The following is a 20,222-nucleotide window of genomic DNA, read 5'->3' on the forward strand; positions in this document are numbered from 1 at the left end:
GTCTCTTGTGGTCCTTAGCCGTGTCAACCAGTGCATCATTCTACTCGCTGTTGCTTAATTCTCATTCCAACCATCTGAGAACAGAGAGGAACGTTACAGATTGCATTGTCATCTGGTCCAAAGAATCATTGCTCCCTTGGCTTTGTCAATCATAATTTGCATCCCCCGGCCCTAGAAGCTTAGGGACCAATCCATCCACAGTTAAGCACATTTAAGCTGTGTTGATTTTATTGAGGGAGATTTAATTACCCCACTGAAATGATCTCACTGGGTTTTAACTCAGCACTTAAATTCAGATTGGATCGTGCTTTACTGTTGACTGACAGTCTGTGCGAGCTGGCAGTCTTGCACTGCAGCTCAAATCTAGACGGGAACAAAGGAAAATTCAAGCCACATGTTCACAGCTATTTAATAATACATTTTAAGTGCATGCTGTGCTTTGCATTAGAGATCTTGACTTTATCTACTGATGTACATCCTGTGATGTAGAATATAGCAAGTGGCACCATGACTGAAACGGAGTCTTAAAAGAACTGCCCTAACTGCTAGTATGCTTCCAGACTGAATTCAAGATGCTTATAATGACCTTATAGCCCTAAATGACTTGGGAATTAATACTTGAGGGAATGCCTCTCTCTATATGTGCCTGTCTGAGGATTAAAGTCTGCTGGTGGAGGGATCCTCTGTGTCCCATCAATGAGATAAATACACTATATACGAACATAGAATAGAGGCTTCTTAGCTGTGGGACCAGAGTTGTGGATCAGCCTCCCCTTGGAGCTCTGGTTGGTGCCATTATTAATTTTATTTTGGTACCAACTGAAAACCCAGCTGTTCTCTAAAACATTTAGGCTTTGTTGATTTATCCCAGATGCTAATGCACATGACTTCTGATCTCTTTTACTGTTCTGGCTGCCGATAAGCTGCCAGTCTCAATTCAAAGTGCAGGTGATGACCTACAAAGCCCTATATGTTTCGGGCCCTGCCTATCTTTGTGATCGTATCTCCCCTTACTAACTGGCGCGGGCTCTAAGATCTGCCAGGGAAGCCCTCCTCTCACTCCCGCCACCGTCACAAGCACGGCTGTTGGGGACAAGGGAGAGGGTCTTCTCGGTGGTGGCCCCCCATTCTGGAACACCCTCCCCAGAGAGATCAGGCAAGCCCCTACATTCTCCGCTTTCCACAAGGACCTGAAAACCAGGTTTCCGAGCAGGATTAGTCCCTAGGTCCCCCAGATGTCAATTAAGACTCTGCTCTGCACTTTATCCACTTCCTGGCACTATGATATTCTGCACTTTATCCACTTCCTGGCCCTAGTCTTTACCTAGCTCCTCATAGTTGGCCATGTCCATTCTGAAGCTCTGGCTATTGGTATTTTGAGCCCATTGATGGAACATATTGAAACTAGTTTTTCATTGTGGTTATTTTAGTAGAATTGTATGTTATTGTTTTATTATGTCTATTATTATTTTATTATGTTTAATTTTGTTGTATGGTCTCCTGTTGGCAATTGAATGTTTTGCTTTATGTTGGAAACTGCCCTGAGTCCTCTCGAGTTATATAAATAAAGCATTATTATTATTATTATTAATATACTTTAAAATTATATTATTTTTATTGTTTTAAACTCATTTTAAGTCATTTGTGGTAAGCTTATCTGTATGCTGCCCTGAGTTATTTTGACTTAGGGTGGGATAGGAATGTTTAATAAATACATAGAATCAATTATTGCTTCAAGGCCACTGGTCCAAGTGGGTGGAGAACTGGATTGTCCCATTGATTCATGCTTTCTGTCCTTTGCGTAACTAGCTTTAAGAAAAAATATTCCACCATTTCTTGAACTTTAATTTATGGTATGAAGTAGCCATGACAGTAGCATCCTAAAAGAAGAATGAAAGGTTATTCAGTGAGTCCACCAGTAATGAGCCTGAAGCCCCGGAAAACTATTCCAAGCACATTCTGCAAGGGTTTGTCATTTCTGAAAGTCTGTCTCCCATCAGAAGATAATGTCTGATACTGCATCATTTTCAACTTGCTCCACTTTACAAGATAGGCAAGAGTTCCTACTGAATATTGCTGGGGAATTCCTTTGAGATGGAAGTTCAGAGAGTCAAGGAAAAGTGACTTTAATCCTGGATCTAACATCGTCTAGTGTAGTACAATCCAGAAATGAGCCGCCTCTAGTGAAAACTAACAATAAACGCACTGCTAAAATACCAGCCTAGCTCTAACAGGCAGGCCTTAGTTTTTAATCACATTTTTTCCTGTGGTTGTCCAATAATTACTGTTCTACATTTCCTGTAATGTATTTCTTTTTTACCTTGACATTGCTTGAAAGGTAAATGAAAATTATCTCCGGAGCCTTTTGCTTGCAGCTTTCTCACAGCGTTGGAGTCTTATGCAAATTAACTGCAGTGCCATGAATAAAGGAAAACTAAATTCTTTCATTAGTATTTGGAATTTGCTGCCCTAGCCAGTAACCTGGGAGGACATCCGCAATTACTGTGCAGTCCTGAGCCAGGCATCTCATTCTGGGCCACAGCAGTGTTTTCATGCCTTGCTTTTTGGGGCATTAAACTTTATCCCACAGATCGGATTCAAACCAGCTATTTCCACCAGCGTGAGAAGCCTAATTAACTTCACAGGGGCTCTTCATGTGAGCGAGAAAGCGCCACATGCTGCTTCCGTATCCAAGAAATGTGCTCTACAAGGATGGCCTTGCTAGCAGCGCCTGGACTGCTTGTTTTCGAATGCATATAAGTGAGAGCATTGATTTCAAAGGAATACATTGTATTCATTCCGGACTGAAATGCGTCTGACTGCGGCATTGCTTCCCATCTAGAATCAATCAACAGATCTGCTTCCTCTGCGTTGTGCGTGTATTTGTGCATGGGCAGGTGTTTCTAAATGTAGAAAGGGGGTTGTTTCAGATCATAAAATGAGAAAAGGCTGCACACCGCAGGGATGTGTATTGATCTGAAAAAATAGTGTCAGAAAGGAATCTTGATGAATGCATATCATGACATGCTGCTCACCAGTGGGAGGGGAGGAGGGTGTACCTACAGGCTTAAACTGTGCCAAGTGAAAAGAGAGCAAAGCTTTATTTTTATGCATTGCAAAGGCAAGTCCAACAAAACACAGGCATCATTCTTAAACCAAAGATCTCAACCCATGAGCAGGGGAAAGTGGAGGGAACTATCTTGCTTTGTTCCGTACCACTGAGGCCTGTCTTCTGGAGTGGCCAACCATCCCACGTTCTTTCCCGCTATTTCCCCATCTACTCAACCCACACCTACAAGGAATCTAGAGACCACCTCGATGATCATGAGATTGCTTCTCTATTTAGAATTTTTGTATCAAATAGCACTTGCGACCTCATCACATGCATTCTGGACTCCGTTTCTATGTACTGCGGAGTCCCACTGAAAAGTGCCTTTACGCCATATGGGACTCAATTTCTGAAGCATATGGAAATGGAGCACAGACTGCATGGGATGAGGCTGCAAGTGCTACTTGGTACAAAAAGTGTAAATGGAGAGGCAATCTCATGACAACCAAGGTGGTCTGTAGACCCTTAGTAGGTGTGAGTTGAGTAGTTTTCTACTCAACTCATTCTTTGCCCATTGAACAAATAAATAAATGTTAATATCCAATTTCACATGCCTGGCATGTGAGCACCCCACCCCACACATTTGATAAAGCAGATTAGCCAAATAAACCCATGTTCAAGTTGACTCCAACTTATGGGAACCCTATCATGGGATTTCACTTGGCAAGATTTGTTCAAGTCGTCCATTATCAAGTCGTCATTTTTGATGGATGAATGGAAAGTCTAACCCTGGTTTCCTGGAGTCCTAGTCTAACATTTAAACCATTGTACTATGTTGGTTCAATTTCATACTCTTAAGTTACCATATGAATTTTTGTTGTTTTACTCCTGCTACTACTGCTGCTGTAGACTACCAAAGATACCCCATTGGTAACTGATCGATTTTAAATGTATAAAGTATGCATACATGTAATATGGGGTGATGATATGAGAAAAACAGCATTAAGGGAAAAATAATACACAAGTACACGCATCAGCCTCAGTTGCTAATTTACAGCTGATTCAGTAGAGTTCATGGAAGGATTTTTTAAGTGAGGGTGGGGGATCTATTCAATATTATTTATAATGGAAGATTCAAAGGATGTCAGGGATGCCAGTAGTAAATGTATAATGAAAATAGTCTGAGGTTTGGTCTTGGCGACTGCTTTTTCAGTAGAAATAAACATGAAGTGCATCCACATTGTGGAACTATTGCATTTTGATACTACTTTAACTGCCATGGCTCAATGCTATATAATTAAGAGAGTTATAGTTTTATAAGGGTTTTAGTCTTTGCTTCCAAACAGTGCTGCTGCCTCACCAAACTATAAATCCTGGGATTCCATAGCATTGAGCCATGGCAGTTAAAGCAATGTCAAATAGCATTAATTTTACAATGTATATGCACCCATTCTTACAATATTCAGGAAAAATATTGCACTTGTCAGCTTCCCTGTGGCTGGCATTTTGCACATTTCATACTGGGTGCTAATTTTCTTTAAAGAACATAAGTGTGCAGTATAAAATGTACAAAAAATGGATGGGCTAATAGCAATAAAAGATCTGCAATTGGATAGAAGAGTAGAGATGGAGGACAAATCACCAGAACTGCTGTTAATCACTTTGTGAAAAATTGCCAGAATTAAAAAGTGCTGCTCGAAGTAAAACACATGATTCCAGACAGAAGCACCCTAAGCTTTGTTCTCTAATGGCTGTGATCAGCCAAAGTAAATTATGACCACTCGGGATCACTTGCCATGTCACACGTTAGCAATGTGAGAGGGATACCACAAATCTCTCTTGAGTTTGAAAACGTAAGAGTATATTGGGTACATAGTATACAACTTGAGAAAAGATGCCAGAGAAATGTTACAGTGCACATGGTTTGGAGGCATAGCAGATGGATCTGAAGGAAGAGAAACCACCAAATGTATATGCCACATAGAGGCGTGATTTACAGAATAGACTGAATCTGCACAACTCAGGTCTAGGTGAAGTATGGAACAATTCTGTAGTCTCTAGAGTGTGTCTGATATTTCCTATCCTTTCAGTTAGGAGCCTCTTTGAAAGTTTCTGCTGCCTCTGGCAAATTAGTTCTTCAAAGCTCTGTTGATGATTCCTGTCAGGCCTCACACTGTCTTTGTCAACCAAAGTACTGTGCAAAGCACCAAGAGAATGAGAGAGAGAGAGAGAGAGAAGCTATGAGAAGCTACCAAGACTATTGATCTTTAAAGGGTTCTTCAGTTTGAAAATATTGATAATCTGGACTGTGGTCTCAAATTTCTTGAGGGGACTTTGCTGTGAGTATGTTGAATCATACTGTGCAAGTTTATCAGGTATACTGTATCTCAAACAGATGTATCCATAACCATATAGCTCCTAACCTGAGCTTCAGTGAACATTTGGCCTTAGTTATGCTGGTCAAAGAAACAACATATTTTATTTGCTTAAGTAATGAGTACACTATAGCAGGCGCTGCCACAATATGGCGTGCGAGGCCGTTTGCTGCCATCAAATATATTATATAATGATCTACCAAACTGGTCCCCTGTTTCAACATCTGAAATTGGCAGACTCATTTCTGAACTTAAACCGGGCAAAACCCAGGAAGTGTTCATGTGCCCCCTGAACTGCTGAAATCAAACTCCACCAGTCTTAGCAGTTCTGTTCACATGCATTGACCAGTCTGCTTTTACACCATCTGACTGGGGGCTTGCAATAATTATCCCCATTTATATAAAAAGGCAATAGATCAGATCCTGCCAACTACAATTAGCCTTCTAAGCATCATCAGCAAATTGTATGCTAAGCATCTACTAGACAAACTATTAACCTGGTTAGAGGAAGAAAACTTCTTAGAAGAGTAACAAGCTGGTTTTAGGATCGGACGCTCAACTGTTGATCAGGGCCTAATATTGCAACATTTAGTAGAAAAATATTTCTCTCCCTCCTGAGGAACACTTTACACAACCTTTATAGATTTTAAGTCTGCATTTGACTCAATCTCAAGAAACAGACTTTGAAGCAAACTTAAGACCACCAACATAGACAGGTGCCTGCTGGCTCTCATTCACAGCCTTTATGAAAAAAACACATTTGCAAGTGAGATATAACCGCAAAGGCCATCTGACTAGACCAATACCCTCTCTTATGGCAGTAAAGCAAGGTTGTATTCTTGCTCCCACTTGTTTAATATTTTTATTAACTCTCTGGTGAACTCACTCTCAGAAATAAACCCTCACCCCCCCTAAATTGGATGGGAGAGTAATATCAGTTTTACTTTATGCAGATGATGCAGTACTTTTATCATTAACATGTGTTGGGCTGAGGCTGCTTCTAAAAACGTTAGATGTGTACTGTAATACTAGCAATTAATTATGACAAATCAAAGGTGCTAATCTTTACTTGGAGAGAATGCACACACCGCCGGCAAATCAATGAGCCCCCAATAGAACAAGTCAAACTCTACAAATATCTAGGAGTCATTTTCCAGTCCACCGGTTCCTGGAAAACTCAAGTGTCCCACACTATAGCAAATGCTCAGCGGAGTTAAAACTAACTTATGATATTTTTTAATGGTAAAGGAGGCCAGCATGTACCTTCAGCAATTCAAGTTTTTAATGCTAAAATCTTGCCACAAATGTTATATGGAGCACAACTGTGTGCATTCAAAAGTGTCAAGGCTTTAGAAGCCATCCAGACAAAATTTTTAAGTAGCATCCTTAGTCTCCAAAGCTGTGTGCCTAATATGCCTAATATAATCTTGCTACTAGAGACAGGTCAGAGCTCTTTTGAGTATCGGATCTGGATATAAAAACTAAACTTTTGGTTAAAACTGATGTTTATGCCTAAAGGTTTGGGCCCATTGACCCTCGGTGATCTATTTCAATCAAGATGGAAAAAGTTAGTTGATGAGAAAATCCTAAACCTGAGATTCTCACCAAACACCATCCTAACTATGGCCTACACAAAAGCCAAAGTAAACATACGACAGCATATCTGGAACATTGAACTGCAAAACTACCTAAACGTAGCTTCTGTTCTTCCAGTCTTTAAAAACAATGGGAGGATGCTTCTTCCCACAGAGTACTTAGATAACCTGATTATCTCAAAACACAGGAAGGCCTTCTCTTTGGCTAAGTTCAGTGTGCTCCCTTCTGCTGTACTTGAGGGAAGATATAACGAAGTACCATACAATGAATGCCTATGTCCCTGTGAGGCTGAGGCAGTGGAAACTGTGGAGCATGTGTTGTTGTACTGCTCTTTTTACCAAGACTTTCATAAACATTTATTAGAAAGTTTACCAGGGAGATCTGTAAGGTTTTATGTTGATTATCTTTTGGCTGCATTTCTGGCAGCTATTCTAGCTGAACAACATTTCTGCTCTGTTTCCTTTTGCCTCTCCTGAAATGAGGGTACTTGCAAAGTCTCCTCCTCAGATTCCAACTCACCCTCAGATTTATGAACACTTTCCTGTTTCCCTTCCTCTTCTGAAGAAGAGGAATCCCTAACAATACCGTTTTAGCTACCATATTCAATACTGGGTTTTAACCCTGCTTTTAACAGTGTTTTGTAATACCTAAATGTATATGTTTCTATTCTATTCTGATACTTGTACATTTTCTGTTGCTGGCCATCAACTGTAATATATATGTCTAGATCAAGGGAAGTCATGGTACCCCTCTATTCTGCTTTGGTTAGACCTCACCTGGAAGACTGTCACATTCTGGGCATCACAATTCAAGAGGGATGTTGACAAGCTGTAACGTGTCCAGAGGAGGGTGGCTAAAGATCAAAGGTTTGGAGACCATGAATCCCTATGAGGAGTGGCTTTAAAAACTGGGGATGTTTAGCCTGCAGAAAAAGTGGAAAGGAGACATGACAGCCATGTTTAAATATTTGAAAGGATGTCATAAAAAAGAGAGAGCAGCCTTGTTTTCTGCTGCCCTGGAGACAACTCAGAGCAATGAGTTCAAATAACAGGAAAGGAGATTCTGTTTGAACATTAGGAAGAACTTCCTGACCGTAAGAGTTGCTGAACAGTGTTACTCTCTGCCTCGGAGTGTAGTAGAGGCTCCTTCTTTGGAGGCTTTTAAACAGAGGCTGGATAGCCATCTGTCGGGGTGCTTTGATTGTATTTTCCTGCATGGCAGGGGTTAGACTGCATGACCCTTGTGATCTTGTTAAACTCCATGATTGTATAATTCTGATAGTAGCTAAAGGGCAACAGGTTGCGGAAGATATTTTCTAAAAGCTGGTGACTGACAGTTAGGCTGCTACTCTGAACTCATCTTTCCAGGATATATTAAGTCACTGCAGGAGTTTTTTTCATTTACAAAAGGCAGTATGGTGATGAAAGAGATGCACAGTCAACATATAACATGACAATCTTCTGTTCTGTGTTAGGGATAAGAACAACTGGATTTTTTTAGACACAAAGAACTGTGATGCGTGCCTTTCATAATCTGTCAACTTTTGACCTCACTTGTGTGCATTGACAATACCTCTTCCCCATCTTCCCAGATTTTGAGAAGTTCACTTACATTTCTATGTCACTCTCCGACTTTTCATGCAGCAAAGCACAGAAAAAGAAATTAGTTTAAAACCAGCCTGCCCCTGTTCCAAAGTGGTAGGTGCAGAGAATGAATGCCACTCCAGCTGTTGCTGAACTCCAGCACTCATCACTCCTATCTGTCATAGCCAATGGGCAGGGTTGAAGACAGTTGCAATCTAACAACATATGAGTAGGGTTGCATTTTCCCCATCCTTGGGTGCATCTCTATTCTAGAATCAACACAGTATGATACTACTTTAACTGCCATGGCTCAATGATATGGAAACATGGGAGTTATAGTTTTACAGGGTCTTTAGCCTTCTCTCCCAAAGAGTGCTGGTGCCTCACCAAATTACAATTTCCAGATTTCCAAAGCATTGAGCATGAGAGTTAAAATGGTGTCAAATTGCATTAATTGTACAGAGTAGATGCACTCTTTGTTGAAAGAAAGGAGGACGAAAACTCTTCTTGTGAGTAGCACAACATTTTGACACATGTCTACTCAAAGCCCCTTTGATGCAATGTGGTCCATATAAATGGATGTGCAACCATGGCCTTTAAAAGATTACAACTCCTCCTCCCACTTGTTTCAAATTCAGCTAGACTGGTAAATCTGCTTTGAAATGGAAACTGGGAGAGATCTGTCCTCAGACACAAGCATTCATTATTGAAAAGTATCTAGCATATGGCTGCCATGAGTGAAAGACTTTGAAGCTTCAGAGTTAATCAAACATACCGTAATGTCCACAATGTGATTGCAGTAATGATCTCATTTCCAAAGGTTTGTGGGTGTAGAAATGAGGGAGCATGAGAGAGTATATCATTGGTTTGAAATTAATCAGTATAACAGAGACACAGACAAGAGGTGGAGGCGGGCGGGAAACACACAAAGAAAACTTTTAAGTGCTTTCTTAATCCCTCTTTTGCCAAACCCACTTAGCAGTAATATTTAATTCATAGCTTTATTATACACTTTGCTCAGCAAAGCCTCAAATTCATATTTAAAAAGGCCAGACCATACATCTGGTATTGTACATAGTAGGATTCCTTTTATTATTCTTTTTTTTTATTTATGGGGAAACTAACAAAGAAGCATTAGATATTCACTAAATTAAAAGCATACAGAGCTAATCTCTCCAGCTCTAGATACACAAGAATGCTTAATTCGCCAAGCTCCCTGGAAGGGGAAAAGGTAAAGGTAAACGATTCAGGCCATACGTTTAGAATGGAAAACCACCAAAAGGCTCTTTTCACTCTATCTGGCCTCTGGATGACTGACAGATAGAAATTTCATTTTTTTAAAAGTGAGACAACAGCATCAATTATTATGTCTTGGCATACAGAGCATGGCATAAAAGCATACAGAGCTAATCTCTCCAGCTCTAGATACACAAGAATGCTTAATTCGCCAAGCTCCCTGGAAGGGGAAAAGGTAAAGGTAAACGATTCAGGCCATACGTTTAGAATGGAAAACCACCAAAAGGCTCTTTTCACTCTATCTGGCCTCTGGATGACTGACAGATAGAAATTTCATTTTTTTAAAAGTGAGACAACAGCATCAATTATTATGTCTTGGTTGAAATGGGAAATACAAACCTAAGCACTTTCCCTCACGTTCTAGCTCAGTGGTTTTCAACGTGTGGGTCCCCTGATGTTTTGGCCTTCAACTCCCAGAAATCCTAACAGCTGGTAAACTGGCTGGGATTTCTGGGTCCCCAGATGTAAGGGGGCCCCAGTTGAGAACCACTGGTCTAGCTGGATATGCAACTTAGGGCAGTTTAACACAGAAACTAAAAACAAGTTAGGAAGTAGATTAAACTGAACTGGTTCTGCTATGAAGCACCTACATAATCACCCCAAGTATTGCTTTCAGGCTCAGAGAGTGGGCAGTGGACATGGTATCCACTGATTGCAGATTGGAACTGAACCCAGAATGTTTTTTTTTTTTTTTGCTCAGTCTGTTGAGATGCATTAATGTGCATATCCATGTCCTTTCAAGATCAGTGTTATACTGTGGCAGGGCACAGGAAATGAGAACAAATTGGTGGAAAGCAAACATTTCCATAGGAATGATGTGGTTTCCTCTCAGAAAAGAATGATTGTTTACCCCAGCCAGCTGTGTTTCTCCATTTTTTAAAGTACTGTATATACTCGAATATAAGCCTAGTTTTTCAGCCCTTTTTTAGGACTGAAAAAGCCCCCCTCGGCTTATACTCGGGTGAGGGTCCTGGTTGGCTTATATTTGGGTCGGCTTATGCTCAAGTATATATGGAATATTTATTATTTTTCTCTATTATTATTGGTATTATTACATTTATTATTTTACTCTATTATTAATAATACATTTATTATTTCACTCTGATATTATTGTTATTACATTTATTATTTTACTGTATTTATTATTATTATTACATTTATTAATTTTACTTTATTAATTTTACTCTATTATTAAAAGGATACATAAACACATTTACATTGAAGAAGATGAGAATGATGATTTAATCAGAGTTGGACTGTCTCATCTTAAATTACAGTTTTGTGTAAAAATTCAAAAACATTTAATCTACCGATGCCTCAATTAATGTAATTTTATTGGTATCTATTTTTATTTCTGAAATTTACCACTCTTGGCTTATACTTGAGTCAATGTTTTCCCAGTTTTTTGTGGTAAAATTAGGTGCCTCAGCTTACATTCGGGTCGGCTTATACTCGAGTATATATAGTATGTTAATAATAATAATAATAATAATAATAATAATAATAATAATAATAATAATAATAATTTTATTTCTTACCCGCCTCTCCTTGCGGATCGAGGAGAGGTGGGTGCTAGCAGTTCTGCATTTTCTAGTCCCAGATGTAAACTTTGCATAGGATTGGCTACAGTGCATTATCTGACTTATACCATACTTTCTAGTGAGTTTGGTTAATCTACTTTTTCTGGCTTGATGCGCACTGAAGCATGCATCAGGGCTGTATGTTTTGTGGACTCCCTGCCCTCGAGCTCGCTTCAAACTGTAATATAGTGTCTATATCTATGTAGAACCACTCTTAATACAGAAGCTCTCAAAACTATCATTGTGAGTTAAAAAAACCAAAACTTTTTGATAGTCCTTGTTGGTTTATTACACTGATCAATTCTAAATGGGAAGGCATATTTAAATCACATGTGGATATGAAGGTGAACACAAGATAGTCTTCAAAATATCATGCTCAAGTTCAGATGGGAACTTACATTCTTGAATGTTTCCTCATAGGCACTCAAACACACGGAAGTCCCCACATTTAACAATTGGGGGATCTTGAGGTGAACATTTACTGAGATATTTGTCCTCATAAGATGGCATGGATGAATTGCTATATTTTGTGTGTTCAAAAGCCATCCTTCCCATCCCTTGAACACTTTGAGTGATCTAGCCCAGGCACAGGTGTCACAGATGTAAAGACACACATATACTTGAGTCGTTTCACCAAATCTATTTTCTACATTGAGTGTGGGTTTGAAAGAGATAGCTGACAAAGTCGACTCCAGGTTTATGTTTCTAAGTATACAAAATATATTTTCTAAATCTGGTGAATATCAACATTGGTATGGAAATTTTGATTTTTTTGGTATTATTTCTGATATTCACAGGACTTGTCTGCATTTACTCACAAGTCATAGCATTTAGAAATTTTGAGAGCATTTAGTTATAATACTTAGGCAGACCAGTGATCAACAGTAATGCTTCAACACACGCATGTCTCATGCAGAGAAGAAGGCATATTTGTTTTGTCCATAAGATCTACATGAGGAATTAAAAAATTGACGTAATGTCTACAGCAGCAGCAAGTCACATCTGTTTTTTCCGTTCCATTTATGTAGCTCCTTGCCCACCCAACCTATACCACCAAATTTCAGTAACTACCAAATATGGAAAGCCCATATCAAGGGTGGAGGGAAAGAGGGAGAGCAGTTACGCTCTTGGATCTGCCTAAGTTGTCTACACCTACTTGAAGAAATTTTCATCTACAGTCCATCATTTATTGGTAAATGTCAGCATTTCATGGGAGTACTCTAAAATGTTCAGCTTTAGGTTGAAATTGAGACAATACAAACCTGTATTGGTGGCCCTCAACGCCACCTTAGTCTACAACCCCGATGCCAATATTGGCCATTCAAAAAATTCCAGGAGAGTGAATAGGAAGGTAACAATCCCTTTCTATCAAATGACTTGCCTATGAAAAAATTAGAGTTATATACACTTACAAATTCTGTTTAACTATCAGGTCTCATAACAGTTGTTAGCCCCATCCTCCATGGTTTGTAATCTCATAAATTTTATAGCCATCGTAAGGCATATCTTGTGGTAGTGTTCATTCCATAAGTTATTTTAAGTGTAGTGTGAAGAGATGCTTCCCTATATTTGTTCCAAATTTTGAGTTAATCAGTTTCATTGATCTTATTCCATGTCTTTTCTTGCACATATTAAAATTTCATTCAACTTATCGTAGGTATAGGAATAAATTTATTGTGCTTATAAGGATTCACATCAAGTCATAAATAGTGGTGTATTTATGGCAACCACAGACAATGCAAGGAAAAAGAATCATCATATTTTTCTTCCACATGGTGTCCCATGTCTTCTTCCTTAAACCATCAGAACAGAATACCGGTGTTTGGTGCTCCTTCATGATGCTTCTGTTTCGTTGGGTTCCATGAAACAATGCAAGATATCTAACAGTTGGCAAATTGACTTCCATCCTATACTTCCATCCTATACCCTTTCCACACTATATTAGACTATATATCTCAGAATATCAAGGCAGAGATTCCCACAATATCTGCTTTGAATTGGGTTATCTGAGTCCACACTGCCACATATTCCAGTTCAAAGAAGATAATATGGGATTTTATTCAGCTGTGTGGAAGGAGCCTCAGTCTTTCCTAAATGTGCTTCAGATGATTTTCACATCTTATGGAAAAGATGTGAGTGGGCAAGAAGGATCCATTCTATGGGTGGGTTGACTCAGTTGGATAAAACCCAAAATTGTGGGGGGAAATAATGGGGACAAGTTTATTCAAGATGATGTCTAACAGGTGAAGCAGCACTGAGAGAAGACCAATATGGATTTCATCATAGCACCATGAAAAGTATGAGATCAGAAATGAACAGTTGGTTACATTTCTTTGATTACAAGGATGAAAGGAGAATGTTGTTAACTATATTTCTCAGTCAGATGAAACAGGTAAATAAAGCACTGCTGGATTCATGTTTTCTCACTAGTTATGCATAATACATTTCAGGGGGGGGGGAATCTTCAAATTTGGTTGCTTAATAATTGATCCACATTACATTTTTCTTTTCTTTACTTTTTTTAAAAAAAGCAATAGATGACTTTTGGTTTGTTTGTTTCTAGCGGGATTTCCCCAGGGATCCAAACAACTCTTCAGAGAAATGCATTTGAAGTCTTCTCTCATCTCTTCTCCCAAATTTTCAGTGTCTTCTTTAGCCTGCAACAGTTGTATACAATCAAATGGCAGCTAAAACATCTCGGAAACATCTTTTCATTCTTCAAAGCTTTTAAGTCTTTGTGACCTAATTTTCTTGTTAACCATTCCAGAAATAATGTGGGCAGAGAAATGAAAAAGAGCTGTGATTAAACCAGCAGGGAGGGAGTGGCCCTGGGGTCTAGGAAATATGCCACGTCCTGCTGTGGATGCTAATTCAGAAAAACATCTCATAGCAATAAGTGGGGCTTTATCTTGAACAAGGGCTAGCCTCCTGTTCTCTGTTCTAGCTCAGTGACCAACTAGGGTCCCAATCCTCTTTAAGCTGTGTGTGCTGCCCAGATGGAGATATCCATGTGAAATTCCAGCCACATCAACAAATGTATATCCATTCAATTCCCCTTTCAGCAAAGAGGGGCCAGATTGATATGGGCACCTATTTTACCAAACATTTTGTCACAAATCTGTATCCATTAGAGGAGTGGGGAAATATCTTCTACCACTTTCCCAAATGAACTGCAGTATGATATGGCTTAGAAATGGATTCGGGGGACTTTCAGGTGGGCCCTCATCCTTTTTCAGCCCAAATTTTGCTGAACAGAAAGTAATCATCCATTCATTTTCTGTTTGGAAATAAGCCGCCACCCAAAAAATATCCAGTAGCATCTACCTGGTTTTGAGGGCCAAAATAATGACACTCAGCTATTGGGGTGGGGTGGGGGAAGGTAGGGTGGACCTTCAGGACTTCACAAATGGGGTGATGAACCCCAACTCACCTCTGTTAAAGTTTCCATTAAACATGTACAAAATGCATACAGTAGAAAATATGCACAAGATATGCATGCTAAGAATGTGCAAAAGAGTTACATATAAATATTTTGTGTTCTAAAAACCTCTTAGAACTCAGTGTAGAACTAAGAAAAATGCTATTGGGAGAAAGAATTGATTTTCACATCCTTATTGTACAATGTGCTGAAAAATAAAAGTAAATAGGTCATGCATGGTACACTGAGATACCTATAACCTTCCATAGGGCATTGTGGTCAGGTAGTTGCTGCCATCCATATGGAAAGCTATTTGCAAGCTAATTGCTGGGTATGGCTCTCTCCAGTTCTTCTATCTACTCTGTCTCAGTGACACTAATGTTCACAAATCTTGAGGCAAAATTATTAAAGTCAGAAAGAGCAATTAGGCAGCCAACCCCCACTAGAGTGACAATAGACATTCTAATGAGAAATTATGGCGCATGAATAGGCTCTATGAGCATGCAATCTGTCTCAGAACTTTTCAAATCTATAATCGCTTTCTGGAGATTGTAAAATCTAGGAATAAAAATATCAGCAAAGAAAGGAAATAGTCAAACGTTCCACTCTGATTCTCTTTGATGACAGAGCTTTTAAGTTTTTTTTAAAAGGTTGGGAAAATGTCACTTACTGCAGCTCTTAATACATAGCTTCTGATGACTATGAAGAGTAGTACATGAGTGTGTGATCTTTTGCCATTATCTCAAGGTAAAATAATTATTGGGAGAATCACTCCTGTATTGCTTGCATTTCAGAAAAGCCAACTGAGATCTGTTTTTGCAGCTTTTCCTACAAGTGGACTCATGTCAAACTGAGTCCAAATGCTGAAGGGTTTTTTAAAATAAGGCTGTTCCAAGAAGCAAGTCAACCATGATGTGCCATCTCCAAGGAGAAGGTGGGATTCCTTTGTAGCTAAAAAAAAAATAACACCATGCAGACAAAGCAAACTGGAGCAAGAGAAAAATGTACCTGGTCCAGGAAATCCAAAAGTCCTGGTAAATAAGTGGCTGAGTCACATCCAGAGTGGCAAATACTGGGGGCTGATTTAATCTAGCAAACAGAATTTGTGCCTGACAGATAGCTGGAGGTATGAATTGGAAAACAACCTGAACCTGAAGCTTCTGTTTATTGTTTAACTGGGAAGTGAAAGCTTTTGCCTCTATCCTTTAGGTTTTCCCAAAGTTAACATTAGCACTGGATAGCTTTCAGCAATGATCTTGTTTAATCTTTGGGGCAGGAAGCTTTCAACAACCTGCATTATGATGTCATTTATACACATAATAAAAGTGAAAATATGTATACGTGTATGTGGCATGGGTATCTGCTCACACAGACAGCCTCCTAGTGCTGAGAAGCCACCAAGTCACTCTCTCCAAGGACATTGCAGGTTACAGCGAGCACATCCCAGTGTTCCTTTCTCTCTCCATTTGCATGACCCCACCCATGGCCTCTCTCTTAACCCTTTCCTACCCTTTCCTATGGCACACAACAAACAGAGGAATTGATCAGCAGCTGAACATACTAGGGAGAGAGGTTTGGGGAGAATTCACCATGATTTACAGGAGCTGTAGGGACTGGGATGTATAGTCCACCTGCAATCTAAGAACACTCTAAACCCTACCAACGATGGATCTGGAACTAACTTGCTACACAGATCCAGCATGGACAAATTTGCATACTGGCAGGGTTTGGAGGTGATTGCCCTGGGAATCTGGGAGTTGCAGTTCACCCTTAATCAGAGGACACTGAACCCAGCAGATGACGGATCTGGGCCAAATTTGGCACACAGACCCAACATGGCCAACTGTGAATACTGGTGGACTTTGGGGGTGATTGACCTTTAACCTTTAACTTCACCTGTGTTCTGTGAGTCCTCTGAACCCTACCAATGACAGATCTGGACCAAACTTGGCACACAGACCCAACGCTGCCAACTTTGCATACTGGTGGACTTTGCGGTGATTGACCTTGGCATCAGAGATGTATAGCTCACCTGTATTCAGAGAATACTGAACCCAGCAGATGACGGATCTGCACCAAACCTGGCACACAGACCTAACATGGTCAACTGTAAATACTGACAGGGTTTGACCCAACATTTTTGGGAATTGCAATTCACCCACATCCTTATGCATTTTCTAATGAGAGCATTGATAAAAAAAACAAAAGCAAAGACTGAGTTATTTTATGAGACATAGCATAACATATGACCAAAATGATATGACCTAACACCCCAAAACAAACCAGGCCCTTTTCAAATAACCCAGGGATCGCCGGGTACCCAAGCTAGTAGACAATATTAATGGGTGGAATGTCACCCAAAGCAGCCAGAGCCAATCCTGAAGCATTAGAACAAGGCAAGAGGGAGGATCTGCTTTGGTTCCTGGCAATCCCTTGGCAAAAGTAGCAGGTGGTTAGGATCATTATATGTGTCTTGGCCATTTAAATATCACTACAGGTTAAATCTGGAAATCCAAACAACTCCAAAGATTAAAACTTTTTGCTGTCAGCTGTTTGCTTTTGCCTCTAGGGAAACAAGGCTAATCTCATATGTAGTGTCACCAATGGTTGTACATGGTGAGATGAGTGCTCTGGAAACTGGTTATGAGGGTGAGCAGAGAGCAACCTACATTGACAGCCATCTATATCCTAGTCAGAAAAAAGTAACATCCTCACAGGATGTGTGTGAATTTTCCTATATCTTCCCAGCTACTTTGCTAAAAGGGTGAAAGTGTGGTGACACAGGGTCCCATTCCACACTGCCATATAATCCAGTTTCTGATCCCAGATTATCTGATTTGACCTGGATTATATGACGGCGTAGTTACATAAAATCCAGTTCAAAGCAAAGAATCTGGGATTGGACTTTGAATTATATGGCAGTGTAGAACAAGCTTGGGATGTCTGCTTTTTCAAGGACCTTGAACAGTGGCTGCTGGGTGTGTGACTAGCTCCCTTTCTCCTCATCCCTCATTCTTATGTAAATGCAAATACAGATAGTCCAAAAACTCATAACAAATTCCAAAAATGCCTGGTCCCAAGCATTTCAGATAAGGGAGACTGAATCTTCATTCACTTTTCTGGCTTCACCTCAGTGCATCATGGTCCATCATTGCCCAATTATGTAGCATTCAACAGTTTATAGTAACACCCTTATGAAGCACTGATGTGACAATATCCAGTCACATGCGTGATCCATCCACTCATATCCTGAGGAAATCATATGGCAATGCAATAAGTCATTCTGCCCCATCCTAAGCATTTGCTTGTCAGTACAGCAAATGCAATCTGACCATTAGTGTCTTCACCGCCACTTTTGCTTTAATTCAGTAACGAACAGGAACTGTTTGTTTTTGAAGTAAATTTTAAAAGACATCTTGGTAAAATGTGTTTTGAATGTACAGGAATAGTTATTAATTTGTGCATACGTCCTCAGAGCTGAGGCTATATAAATCTTTATTCCCTGTTAAAATAAATGTATATAGCAACTGCGCCTGACCTTTCACTCTTTCCTCGGGCATTGGTCCAGCTGATATCTTCAAGAGTCACAAGTGAGCTTTGGGAAGCAGATTTGGGCACAGTATTTTCAAAATCTGTATCAACTCTGATTTACAACTTTAATTATAGAGTCAATGAGAGATTGCCTATGAAACATCTTTCTCCTGACTGTTATTTCATCATGAATCTCTCCACTAGTCTTTGCATGGGGTGATTAATATATTGGCCAGAAAATATTTCACTGTTGCTGTGTTTCGGGTTTTATCTGCATTGTAGTCCAGCCGATTCTTTCTCAAAGACTTAATGGGAACAGCTACAATTTAAGACTAAAGCTGAAACCGTAAGAATGTTTTCCCAGTCTTAAACTTCATTCATTTATTTATTTAATTATTGGTTTTCTAATGTCTGTCTACAGTTAAAACTTCATTTTAGGGCACTAGATATTTTTCATAAAATGAACCCAATACAGTATGAAAACAAATAAAACATTAAGCATTTAAACTGAGAGGAATACAGACTATGGACCATCTGAAGGCAGATTAAATTAAAACTTGTACCAATAAAAGGGTTTTAGCCTGATGGCTTTGCCTGGCATCCAGGAGAAAAGGGAGGGGTAGTAGGGAGAATCTGTTGTCTCGCACGTAGCTCGCTCTCAGTGATGCCTTCCCCCATCATATGTGGAAAGTGTTACCCAGTACAACATGGAAAGCTTCTTGTATTGGGAGGAAAGTGTCCAGTGATGTTTTCACCCCAGTTGGGAGTGAGGCCTCTGCTGTAAAATACACAATATTATGTGATGTCTGGTGTGGAGCTCCATCTATTAGACGGGGTGAAAGTGTTATAGGACACTAAATTCGCCCTGTCTGATGAAGTCGTAGGTCCCCACTATTTTGGGTTTTGAGGGAAAGCATGAACATACTGAGTAATCACTACCCAGCCCAAACATTTTGAATAAGGGATACCCAGCCTATACAAACCAATATACTAATTTCCTAGGCATCACAATCATCAATGTATATAGAGTCAGAATTCAGCTTCATTTTATTGGCCCTCAATCTAACTTATTACTAAGTGAACCTAGTCAATGATTGACTAATATAGCCCCAGGACCTCATCACACTTATCAATTTAAGCATCCTAGAACACTTAAGAGCCAGTTGAGGGATGGATGGACACGCAGCCCATCACACGACATCCCTCAGCTTCCAGAGAAGGTCCTGCCCCCAACCGGCATTGAAGAATCCTAGGACGCTTCCTCACCAGCTCCTGTGTTGTGCTGGTGAAACAGCATGACATGGTGGGACATGTGATAAGGTCCCCAGTCTCACTTGACTCAGAGAAACAGAAGTGCATATCCTCTACATTATGATAATTCTAATTCTTAGTCCTCTGCTAACCTCACTCAGTGGCTTCATACATATATTAAAGTGGGTGGGATGGAATAAGACTATTCCCACTACCCATAAACCATGGGATTCAGCAAAAGTCCACCAGCTGAGATTCTAGCTGCTCTCGCTCTCTCTCTCTCTCTCTCTCTCTCTCTCTCTCTCTCTCTCATATGTGTGTATGTATATTTACCCAGAATCTCAGAAAGTAGTAGTTGAAGGACTTTTGTTGAATCATACTACACATAAAAACCAAATGACATTTCTGTAGGTCCAGACTTTACAATGGCAATTCCTAGAACCAGTAGCAACATTTTATTCCTATTCACAGGATAGGCTGTTATAATAATAAAAATATCCAGGATATATTGCAACAAAAGCAACAAAACCCATGAGATTTATA

The 20,222-nt window shown here is 39.7% G+C and overlaps 1 protein-coding gene across 7 annotated transcripts in view; it reads right to left on the minus strand.

The window, feature by feature from the left end:
* vwc2l (von Willebrand factor C domain containing 2 like) overlaps nucleotides 1-20,222 on the minus strand; it is a 359,062-nt gene that overhangs the window by 249,669 nt on the left and 89,171 nt on the right. The window contains exons 4-5 of one of the 7 annotated variants that reach the window (XR_010000409.1): nucleotides 15,906-15,986; nucleotides 1-14,136 (exon numbers count right to left, since the gene is read on the minus strand). The exon at nucleotides 1-14,136 is cut by the window's left edge and continues 21,423 nt beyond it. The exons of 4 other annotated variants lie outside the window; for them this stretch is intronic. Coding sequence is in view for 1 of the 3 variants with exons in the window: in XM_062961022.1 (XP_062817092.1) it covers nucleotides 14,132-14,136 (5 nt within the window). In the remaining 2 variants the exon portion in view is untranslated. Of the gene's footprint in view, nucleotides 14,137-15,905; nucleotides 15,987-20,222 lie in introns of those variants that run through there. 2 more of the 7 variants (XM_062961006.1, XM_062961022.1) reach the window with 2 other exon arrangements.

Source organism: Anolis carolinensis, chromosome 1 (genome assembly GCF_035594765.1).
Source record: "Anolis carolinensis isolate JA03-04 chromosome 1, rAnoCar3.1.pri, whole genome shotgun sequence".
In the NCBI taxonomy this organism is placed as follows: domain Eukaryota; kingdom Metazoa; phylum Chordata; class Lepidosauria; order Squamata; family Dactyloidae; genus Anolis; species Anolis carolinensis.